Below are 11,501 nucleotides of genomic sequence, written 5' to 3' on the forward strand. Positions count from 1 at the left end.
TGTAGACAAGAGGCTAAACCTTACTCCAACTCTCTTCACCTGGAGATAATCGCAGCTGACATTTTGGTGCATATCCTTCCAGGTGGTGTGTGTGTGTGTGTGGTGGTGTGTGTGTGTGTGTGTAAGGATAGTGTATGTTTGATTATCGTCATTCAAATTGAGAAAAACAATCACATTCAACTGTAGCAACAGACCCATAAAAAAAAAACTCATCCACCAGCCGAAAACACGTGTCTGCATTTTATTTTAGGAAAACATAAATCGGGTCTCGAAACGTCTTCAGAAAGCAGGGCAAGTCAAGGGACACACAGAGCGGCTCTGAACTACAAGTCTGAGGCCACTGCCATTTTTCGAGGGGCACCGCGGACACAGAGCTATTTTTTCCAGGAAAAGCGGGGTTCACTCAAGCCACGAAGCCCGTCAGATCTTTCTCCTGCCGAGCAAGCGAGCGAGCAAGGGACCTCGCTCTGCTCAGGGGCTGAGTTGTGATGACTTCCAGGTATTGCTCAGCCGCGAGCGAGCCCCCGCCCCGTGTTCAGCAGAGAGCTAGGGAATGAGGAGCAGAGGGGAGATGGTGGTGGTGACCGTCTTTATGTAGTTTTCGAAGTCGCTTCCGAAGAAGAGGATGAGGTAATAGTTGGCGACGCCAGCGAGGGACATGAGGAACAGGAACAGTATGATCCGCTTGCCGAATATGTAGCCAGGTGTGCTGTAAGAGACGGGAGAGGAGGCTGTACCAGTGGCACGCGGCCCCGCCTGTGCACGGAACATGCCCCCACTTGGAGGGGTGTGTGTGTGTGTGTGTGTGTGTGTGGTGTGGGGGCGGGGGTGGAGTGACAGCTCCCTTTCCTGGAGGTGCTCCATTTCCTTCCCACTGGCCGGGGAGCACGTCTGAGAACTGAGCCCGAGGAGCCCTCGTCATCCGTGCTCCCCTGGGTGCCTCCTGGAAGGCAGCTCCCCCATGGCGGTCCCTGCCGGTCGCCAGGAGCCCTGACGGGGGTCAGGAAGCCCATCCCGCCATGCGGACCCCTCACCGGCCCCGTCCGGCAGCACCTGAGCGAGCCTGCCGGCAGCTGCGTGATGCAGGCCTCGAAGGGGGAGCAGTGAGGATGCAGACGGGGCCTCAACTGCTCGGGGGAGCAGTGAGGATGCAGACGGGGCCTCAACCTCAAAGGCACTTTGGCATCTGAGGGCTCCGCCCGCCCGCCTGGGAATAACTCGCACTCACTCTAAGGAGAGCTGGGCCCCCAGCGGGAAGATGGGCGTTTTCAGCGAATGCAGACAGAGGATTTATGCTAAATCCTAAGCTGCCCAGGCTTATGGTCAGCTGGGGCCAGGGGTGTGTGACCGCCTACTCGTGTACGGCCACCACCCTGGCCCCTCCCTCCCTCTGCTGAATCCTGTGACCGCTGTGACTGGGTCCATCTGCATGGCGCTAAGTCCGGCCAAGCGGCTCGTTCAGGACTCGGCAAGGAGACCTTTTGGCCGCCAGGACAGCCGAGCGGGCGGGTCGACCCTGCTGAACCTCTTCCCTGCCACGTGATTGTGGAGAGCGAGTTTGGCCTCCATGGGTTTAACGCCAGAAATTCTACCTTTTTGAAAGGGACCCCGAAAGTTCGCAGTGTGACCCGTCATTTCCCCGTGCCAGGCATGCCAGAACCCGCAGTGGGTGAGCAGCGGCCGCCTAGCTGCGCCAAACGCAGTCCGCGGGCCAGCGGCTTCGGCACAGATGGTGGGAAACGCGGGATCCCGGGCCCCTTGGGAGCCACGCATCAGAACTGCAGGGTGACAAGCTCCCTCGGGGACTCCGGGCACAGCAGAGTCTGAGAAGCACCGCCAGCTGGGGTGCCCCTGCCCCCCCCAGCCATCTGTGTCCTTCTCCCCCTGGCTTCCTGGGTCCACAGTCACGCTCATGGACTGAGATGTTCTATTGTTTTATTGGAGGGGAAAAAATGTGGTCCCAAAAGGGAGGGTTATGGGTTGAATTGTGTCCCACCCGCTGAAGTTCTAAACCCCAGGGCCTCCGAAAGCAGCTGACTTTAGAGATACGGTCTTTAACGAGATAATAAAGATAAAACGAGGTCACCATGGCCCTGACTCTGACCGGTGTCCTTGTAAGGAGAGGGGTTCTGGACAGACACACACAGAGGGAGAGCTGAGTGAGGGCAGCCGGGGGAGACGGCCGTTTCCACGCCGAGGAAGAAAGCCACATCCGGACCGTGACACACCGAATTTCTGTTGTGTCGGTCACCCCGTCTGTGGCACCTGCTATGGTGGCTCTAGCAGGTGAATACTGAGTCACCTGCTCACGCTGGTAAGGAGATGAAAAGGAAGGACAGGAGTCTGTTTTTCCGACTGAGAACAGAGGGTTTGGAGGGATTAAATTGTGAGAAGTCAAATACAGTAGTGGCTGAGATCTCTCGCGCGCGCGTGAGGCCACCGATGCTCAGAAACCAGGCGAAGGGATTTGGGAAGCTGCTTCGGGTAGGACGTGGCGGTGCCTCCCGATGACAGAGCCCTATTCTTGAATGTGGGCAGGATCTCTCAAAGGTCTCAGGGACTGCCACCCCAAGGAGGCCCATCCACGGCACCTTAACCCTTCCCAGGCCGTGCAAAAGGCGTCGAAGGCTAGAGCTGGCACACGGCCATGCGTGCAGGGCCGGTGTGGATGCGGCCCCAGCCGGGCGCTTGATGGGCTTAGAGCCAGGCTGAGGCCCTGCAGGACCACGGGACGCTCACGGAGGATGCGGACCTGCCCCAGGCTCAGGCAGAGCCGCAGAGGACCGCCGTGAGGCAGAGCGCGGGGACGGGCGAGGGCCCACGGCACACGCTGCGCGCTGGACTCGGGTTCACACCGGCTTCTCCTCTACCGCTGGTGCGTGGGCTACGAGGGGCGGGGGCTTCGGGATTAAATCACTAAGCGTCTGTAGGGACCAGGTGTTTCGCATCCGGGACGTCATTCACGACAGGAAGACGTAAAAGGGGCCCAACGAGCCCCAGCTCCAATGTGGTATGGGGTGAGAGGTGACCAGGCGGCGTCTGGACCCGGGTTCCCGCCCCAGCCACGTGGCTTCGGGCGACTCGCCGACCCTCTCCCGCCTCACACAAAAACTTTACGGTCCCTCTGGCTTTAAAATCCTGTTCCTTTCGATAAGGAAATAGCACTCTAAACCTGGTGACTTCCGAAGGGACTAGAAACGACAAGCTCCACGAGACTCAGATGCTGTCCCTGTGGTTCACCCAGCGAATCAGGCCCTCAGCAAATGCGTGCTACTGAGCGAGTCGTCCTGACGAGAGAGGCAAGAGCAGCCTCGAGGGGTCCCCAGTCACCTGAATTCAGTGGGCGTTTCAACAGGGGACAGGGCTGTGAAGGGCAGGAAGACAGAGAGGGAGCAGCCCGGTGCCCGCTGGTGAAGGTCAGTGACAAAAGTCAGGGAGCCTTGTAACGGAATGTCGACTGCCGCTGAGTCTGGGCCCAGAGAGTAGCTTAGAAGGAACGGGGAAGACACTGAGATTGACCCTTCGCTGCTGTGCAGTTGGCGGGGCTACAGGAAGTGACCGGGGCAGGGAGGAGGGGCTGGGCAGGGGGACGCAGGACTGAGAGTGAGAGCCATAAGCTTCTGGAGGGGTGAAGGAGAGAGCTGCAGAAGCCATGAAGAAAGACGCTCTGGTAGGACAGACACACCAAGGGACGTCCTCTTTGCCCTCGGGACCAAAAACGATGCTGCAGCCCTGAAGGGGAGGAGCCCACGCCTCTTCTGGGGAAAAGCAGAAATGCCCTCGGAGCCCGAGGGAGAAGTCTCGGGGGAGGAGCTCGCTGAGCACATCTTCCCCTCCAGGGAGGCCGAGGGTCGGAGCGGTCCTGAAGGCGTTGTGGCATTGTGGCCGCTGTAGCATCCGATGGTGACACAGCCCAGGACAGAGGGTAGTGGATGAAAGGCGGGGTTCGCCATGGGAGAGGGTATGAGCGCGTAGTTTCTGGAAGGCAGAACTGAAGACCCCCTCGGACCGAGTCGCAGAGCCCCCGAGGTGCACCCACCCCAGGCTGCGTTTGGGTCCCCACGGAGATGAGCCATCCAGCCTGGAGCATGGGGCGTCATTCCCACCGCTGAGAACTCCGTGCTAAGGAGCGCTGTGAGGCCACATTTGGTCTCAGCGGGAAAGAGCACCGTGACCGGTCAGTGACGACCGCCGGGGACGCGGAGTCGGTGAGGAGGGCGGAAGGCAGCACAGGCCGTGGGGAAAGGGGCAGGCGGGACCCTCCTACTGCCATCTAATGGGGGAGACCCCCGGGGAATTCGAGAGGCGAGGCCATTTATAGCTCAATGAGGTCTGGAGAAACCGCGTATTTTCAGGTGTGTCGTCTGCATCCTACCGTTTATTTTTGCCACCTCTGTCCACCCCCTGGTAGTAATTAGCTTTAAAAGGAAAAGAGCCAGGGGCAGACAGGCGCATTTCGTCGAGTGCCACGGATCGTCTTAGAATTAAAGCAACTTTAAGACCCACCCCCAACTCCTGAGGACAGGCAGTCTCTGGGGAAGGCGGAGTAGATGCTTTCTAGGGTAGAAGAATAAAGGCTACCGTCGAGGGCGGTATTGAGAAGGGGAGAGAAGATGGGGTCGTGGTTTTAGAGGGGGAATCGGAAGGCACCCCGGGAGGAATGAGGGGCCGTGAGCTGGGAAAGAACCGCGGGAAGTCCTCCTTCTCCTCCCGGCTGCCTGTCCCCCTTGATCCCCCCCGAACCTCAGCTTCGGGCGCCTGGCTCCCCAGCTGCGATTGCTTCCGCCTGCCGACCTGCCAGGTGGGGACCTGCCACCGCCTCTGCCACCGCTGAAGGATGCTCATCAGCCACCGGAGAAGCACGTCTGGGCTCACAGGCCAGGCGGCATGTGAGCCCAGACGAGGGACGATGCCGGGGAAGGCTGGGCTCGGGCCGCCTGCCCTCCGAGGCGCACTGTCACCCGACCGTCTCTTCGGCGAGTGCCATCATGGACCTGACTGAAATCGGACTTCCCGACCCGGGTGGGGCAGCAGGGAGATGCTACTTTGGCACCCCCTATAAGCCGTGCCGTGGTGACCGTTCTCGGACCCCACCCTCTGCCTGCGATGGCATCTCATCTCCCCAGCATTCTGCTGGTCCCCAGTCGGTCTGTCACTCGAAGAGAACTTAGCACGAGGCACGAGCGTCAGTTGTCTCCTCTCTAGGCAGACAACGAAAGGCTTCTCTCGCCGGAGGCCTGGGGAAGCCAGACAGAGAAGCCATCCAAGCCCCCGACCCCGGCGGGTGGGAGTGGGGGGCGTGGGGGTTGCGAGGAGTGTGCCCTGAGTGTCTTTGCGAGCCCGACAACACCGGATTGGGGGGGCGGGGTGGATGGTGTTTAACAGGAGCCTGGGTCAAGTCAGAGTCCGCAAAGTTCAGGGACAGAAGCCCCCCTCCCAGCCCCTGCAGTGGCCCGCCAGACCCCTGAATGCCAGGCAGAAGGTGGCCGTGACTGGTCACTCTTCCGGCCCGAGCAGCGTGGCTCCCTGTGGCCCTCGGTGCACCCCGCGCCTACCTCTGCGTCCGCTCTCCGAGGTAGCCCACGAAGTACTTCTGCCTCACGAACAGGTACATGAGGCCCGCGAAGGCGGCGGGGACTGTGAGCAGAAGCGGGGGACACCTGAGTTAGTCAGCCCGGCAGACGCCGAGACGTGCCGAGTTAGCGCAACGCCAACACGGGCACCGTGCGATCGCTGTGGGTCGCAGAACCTGCCCGAGGCCCCGGGTGCCGACGGCGGGCCGGTGTGAACTCCAGATGTGACAGCCTGGGCTGGTGTGGCGGTGGGGGGAGGGGCATGGGCAGCCTTGAACCCTGAGCCCAGCTCTGAGCCTGGGTCTCTTAAAGGGACCCCCTACGCCTCACAAAACACAAAAGGCACTGCTTGTGAGGTTCGCCCTATTCTCCGGAAGCCACGAAATTGTCACAGTTCACCGTGTGTTCTCCGGTTTGTCTCACCTGGATGGCTCTGTGCTAACGCAGTAGCCCGTCTCCCCTCCCTTCTCCCTCCCAGGGCTGAACAGTAACAGGAGTCGGGTGGGCGATGGCTGGGCTCCAGGCCAGGCACAGTGCACGCCCTGGTGACCTGAGCCGCCCAGAACAGCAGTGGGGGCGGGAGGGGGGCATAGTGGGCCCACCTCTGGGCTCACAATTCTGAGGTTCGAGCAAGCCACTTGCCCCTCGGGGCTTGGGCTCCTTGTCTGTGACGTGAAGGGTTTAGGATAGAGTGATCTCTGAGGTTCCTCTCGGCTAAAAATTTCTACCATTTACTATATTGATAAGACAATTACCAAACCCGGCTGATTGACAGCTTTGTCCGCTGGAGACGCCCACGCTTGTGTCAACAGGAAATGCACTGTCCCAGGCTGACACACCTGCAGACTCCCGTGTGTGTGTGTCTAGCTAGAACAATTCTACATTCGTCTAGATCCCGTGTCATCCGAGACATAGGAGGAATCGTCACGCCTAGCATGAGTGTCATTTGGTTCGACTTTTCAAGAAATGCTGGACAGGATGGAAAGTGGAAAATAAGCAGTGAGTTTACCAATGGCCTGTGGAGCCCAGAAAGAGCGGTTTCTGCCGCCAGCCCTCACCTCTCCTGGCTGTCACTGCTCCGTTTTCTGTTCCTTCGTGGCCCTTCTCACTCCTGGCAATAATTTATCCGTTCACTGGTTTTCTACGGTTCATCCGCCAACCGCCGTGTGCCTTACCGCCTTCTCTCTCTATGTCCCACCGTGCATCCAGGCACAGGGCTTGTCACAGAGGAGGCGTTCGATGAACATGGATTATATAAAGGATGAAGTAGAAGGCTACTGGTGAAAAATCCAAAATGTAGCCCAAACCACCTGGGCTCTCATCCTGGTTCGTTACTCACCAGCTGAGTGACCTTGAACATACACCCTTATCACCCTGAACCCAAGTGTCCTCAGAGATCATGGCGGGGGAAAGAATACGCAGTCTGCCTGCTTTACGACGTGGGAGAAGATGATGAGGGTTACACGGTTCGTCAGAGAACCCTCGTGGCCTTTCTGCGGCGGCCTGCTAGGCCACAGTGTGGACACCGGCCAGGTCACGCCAAGCCTCCACCGGACATCGTGCCAATCTCCAAAGGGGACCTAAAATTTTGAGTCTGGTTTCCATTTAATTTTAAATGCACGCTGGGTGTCAGCTGGCAGAAGTCCAGACTGTGAGCTACTGACAACCCAAGGAAGTCTGGACACTTGGAATCCGGCTGTGGCTCTGCGGACGCAGGCCTGAGGGAGGACCACCGGGCTGGACAGGACAGCGGGCGCGGAGCGGGTCCCTCTGGTGCTCGCATTTATAACGCCCTCGTCTCTGCGTAAGGACGTGGCTTATGGGTTCTGAGTCACAGTTAGCCTTAAACCACCCCTGTCAGGGGTGGCCGCTCTCAACCAGCCCGCAGGGAGCGAGCATTGGCCACGCGTTACTGCACCGCTTGGTGGGCACAGAGCCGCCCGACATGTGGCCCTGAGTCTGTCACCTCTCCAGGGCTTCCCAGACTGGAGCGGAGTCCAGGCAAAGCCTTTCGACAGGGAGCCTGCACCGCAGCCTCCGTGAGACCGAGGCCCGGTTCGAGGAGGGAGCGCACAGAGAGGAACACCTCACCTTGGCTGCACAGGAGCCCCGCGCCCCAGAGGACGACGAGGAACGTGGGGTACGCGTCCACGCAGTTCTGGCTGTGAGATAAATAAAAACGGAGACGAGACGTCAGCCACGGTTTTACCGCAGCGTCGTCGGCGACCCCCCCGAAACCCCCTACGCGTAAGCACAAACCCGCTCAGGACCCCACGCACGCCGGCCCCCAGACCCACGGCACCGGCCACCGCGTGGGACACGGGCAGCCGGACCACGGCCCAGAAGGGACGCAGGCTCAGAACCCATTTCCTCTCCTCTGCGGAGAAGCCCGGCGGAGGCCCAGAGCTCCTGCCTGCAGCCGTGCCGGGCGCTTCGGGGACCTAGCGTGGGACATCAGATAGCAGGGCTGCGGTGGCAGGTGGGTGGCTTCTCAGGAGCAGAGCTGGTTGGCTCCTCAGGGGCCGGGCGGGGAGGTGACAGCCTGACCAGCTCTGCTGCTTCCTCATTGCCATAAAAGAAAGGCGACATAACGTCTCACGAGGGACGGTGGGATTCCGCCCGGGGCCCCCCGCCTGCCGAGGCCCGTGCAGGACACAGTGACACTGAGGAGGCGGGAGAGGCTTCCCTCACCCATGTGTGCAAGGCACTGAGTCCACAGCGGCCTCGATGGCGCCCCTGGTCACACGCTGTCCTTACAGCTGCCCCATGCCGTGTCCAGAGGGGCCCTCGCCTGTCCCCCTGCATGTGGCCGATGGCACCTTACACGAGTTCCCTGCCCTCCTCTGAGTGGGTCGGTGTAAGTGGGTCGATCTGATGCTGAGGACCGAGACGCTGAGGCCCCCACAGTGACAGAATCCCCCCTGTGGGCGGTTCAGTGAGGGGTGCCTTTGAGATCAGAATGCAGGACAAGCCACACTGGAGCGCTGGGCATGGGGGGTGGGACCGGGGACATGTGGCGGCAGAGACCGGGAAGTTAGCCTGGCAGAGCCCTACAAACGTGTCTGTGAGTGGCTCAGACTGTGTACACAGCAGTTTAGAAGCTGGGCGACAAACGGGGGCCAGTGAGGAAAAGGGGCACCCCCCCCGGCTCCCCCATGCCCGGGCCGCGTTTAAAGCAACTGACAAGTAGCTGAGTGGGGCAAAGGGCAGCCGAGAAAGCGTGTCGGGGACAGTCACGAAGGCCTGCATAGTGGAGAACCCTTGAAGCCACTTCGGTTCACAGGCGAGGTCGGTCCCCAGCGGGTGGCGCCTTCTCCCTGGCCATTACCACGGAGCCCCCAGCCCTCAGGGGACTCCTGGCCCTGTGTCTGAGCTGTTGCTGATACTCTAAAACTCCCTTCTGTGGGGTCCACGACTCCTCCCTCGGAAGCGTCCCTGGGGACGTCAGCCACCTCCGAGCCGAGCCTAAGGCCCGTCAGCAGCTCACAGCCGAAGACCCCCATTCCGACAGGCCTGGGGGCACAGGCACAGAGGGGCAGGGGACACACCGGTGGTGGAGCCTCTATTTAAATGCTTTCCGCATGGAGGGAAGAGGAAGGTTCGCGTGACATCCACCGGCACCCTCGTCCCGAGCGGCATTAGGAAGTGGACGGTGTCACCCTCAGACTGCCAGCAAGGGGACCGCAGGGGCGACGAGGGCCAGGCCGCTGCTGGGTTTCAGGGGCGAGGGGGGTGTGGGGGTCCCACCCCTTCCACTGGGTCCTCTTCCTCTAGCACTGGCACTTGCTAAGATGGTGACGGGGTGTCCAGCAGCTCCTGGGAACCCGCCCCCCGCATCCTGGAGGCTGGTCCGGACGGACACGCGTCACTAGGCAGGGAGGCCCCTGTGCCCGCCCCGTCGACCAGCAGGCGCAGGGTTTGGACTCACTTGGCAGTGTAGACCCGCTCGAAGGCCAGCGTTCCTGTCCTCTGGAAGCTGCGCCCAGACTGCGTCCTGCTTTCGTGCTCCACCTTGTGGGCGAAGAACCCTGGCGGGGAGAGGTTTGCGTTTGGGGTGCGCCCGGCACGCTCGTGAGCCTGCCGCCCCGCATGAAATGTTCCGTGTTTCCTCGACCTGGCCTCAGACGGCCCGAAATGTCGGCCAAAACTGACTCAGCAGCTGCTCTCCATCCAACCGCTGTGCGGGTGCGACTCTGAGCGAGACACAGCCCCCCCTTCATGCTCCGACAGTCGAGGAAGCAGATGCATGAGGGAAGTGGACTCCACCTCCCCCACAGTGACACACGCCCGGAGGAGATGGAGCGAGAACACGGCGCCCCCCCAGGGCCCGGGGAGTTCAGTGCTCGGGTCCCAGAGGTGTCCCAGAGGTGGGAGCACCAAGGATAGCACCTGAGGAACTGGTAGGAATTGGCCGGCAGATGCGGGGGGAACAGGGGACAGCAGGGGAGAACCCTCCTCTTAGGGGGGACGGAATATGCAAAGGTCCAGAGACAAGTCCCTGGTTCAGTGAGTCCTGCTTCCAATGGGGAGTGGGGAGCAGAACCCCAAGAACTACAATGCTGCCAGAGTGGTAGGTAGTGAGTTGTCCTTTCAACGACACTCAGCCACTGTCATGCTCAGACCTATTTAAAACAACGAAGAGCAACACACAATAATACACACACACACACACACACATGGGCACATGAGCCTTTGTCAGCTTGGGGAAAGGGATTCCGGTAAGGATGGGGACAGACGACACACAGCAAACAAAACGCATCAGAGCAGGTGCACACGGGCCGAGCGGGGAACGCGGCCGGCCAGGGAGTGCCCAGCAGAGCGGACAGAGCGAGTGAGCGAGCGAGCAAGGGGGGAAGACGGCCTGAGACCCGACACGCGGCCCCCGGGTGCGCCCGTGAGACCGTGACCTTGGCGAGAGCCAGGTTAGGACGTTCGGAATTGGCTTCCGTCTGGAGAAAAACAGGGAGTTATGGACGGGTGTAGGCTGAGGGACGGCACGGTCGGAAAGTCACCGTGTTTAGCGCGGGGACGAAGGTGCAGAGGAATGAGCCCAGGACGGGGGAAGATGGCAGGGAGCTGACGAGGGTCACAGCTGCGGACCCTAAGAGGTGCTGCCTCCAAGCAGACAGCGCCCGGCCGGCTGGTCTACAGATGGGGTGCCGGGCTGCAAATGAACCCCCTCCCTTCCGATCCTTTGTGAGATTCTCGGGGACGTGCCACAGGATTCCTCTTCGTCAACTCCGTATTCACCTCTTCGGAAGGCGTGGAAAAGGCCTCTTACCCATCGCGTACGTGACTAAAGGCCTTCCATGCTGTCCCTCACGGGAACGGCCCGGCTTGTGGGCAGGGGACCCACGCTAGGCACGAGGCGTTGGTTCCCTGCCGGGCCTCTTGCCAACACCGTGACGGGGGCGGAGTTGTCCCCACCTCGTAGACGAGGACGCTGCGGCTCAGGGAGGCCACGTAACCGCGTCGGCATCACGCCGTGAGGCGCGGACGCCGCTGGCACCAGGGGCAGTGCCCTCACTCACACTGCGACACCCGCTGCCCGCTTTTCACCAGCCACACAGGGCTTGAGGGCACGCCTGAGCCCCGGAAGCCTCCCCAGAACTCTGAGCATAGTCTCTCGAGAACCCGGAGTGACGTCCCGGTCTCCGAGCTCATGCCCCGAGGGAGTGTCAGGACGGCCACACTTCTCTGCGTCAGCCCCTCGCTCAGAGGACAAACCCTTTCCTCTCTTCCAGGCCGGCCCTCTGCCTGTGACCTTGACCCTGTTCCTGCCACCTCTTCAGGGCTCTGCTTCATTGGTGTGTCCCCCATTTCCTGAACCTCCAGTCTCTTTTTTTTTCTCCTCTTTACCCCAGAAACACACCCAGATCTTTCTCGCCCCGAAAACAAGACAAAAACAAGCCTGTCTCAGTCCGATCC

General features: G+C 60.8%; 1 protein-coding gene across 1 annotated transcript; it reads right to left on the reverse strand.

The window, feature by feature from the left end:
- Positions 1-225: 225 nt before the first annotated feature.
- Positions 226-11,237, reverse strand: LOC120602948 (arachidonate 5-lipoxygenase-activating protein-like). Its single transcript, XM_039863330.1, has 5 exons — positions 11,101-11,237; positions 9,502-9,687; positions 7,665-7,735; positions 5,556-5,637; positions 226-709 (listed from the first exon to the last, which is right to left on the reverse strand). Exons 1-5 carry the CDS (start codon positions 11,235-11,237, stop codon positions 547-549), a joined length of 639 nt encoding a protein of 212 aa, XP_039719264.1. The 3' UTR covers positions 226-546.
- Positions 11,238-11,501: the final 264 nt, after the last annotated feature.

Source organism: Pteropus medius, unplaced genomic scaffold (genome assembly GCF_902729225.1).
Source record: "Pteropus medius unplaced genomic scaffold, Ma_sr-lr_union100, whole genome shotgun sequence".
Lineage (NCBI taxonomy): Eukaryota > Metazoa > Chordata > Mammalia > Chiroptera > Pteropodidae > Pteropus > Pteropus medius.

Bases quoted from the DNA above. Each gene is read 5' to 3' on its own strand.
- LOC120602948 (XM_039863330.1), bottom strand. From the start codon at position 11,237: ATGAGCTCGGAGACCGGGACGTCACTCCGGGTTCTCGAGAGACTATGC. The intron at 7,736-9,501 runs GTGAGTCCAAAC...TTTATCTCACAG, and splicing joins GAGCGGGTCTACACTGCCAA to CCAGAACTGCGTGGACGCGT. The intron at 710-5,555 runs GTAGGCGCGGGG...CGTCTCTTACAG, and splicing joins CTCGGAGAGCGGACGCAGAG to CACACCTGGCTACATATTCG.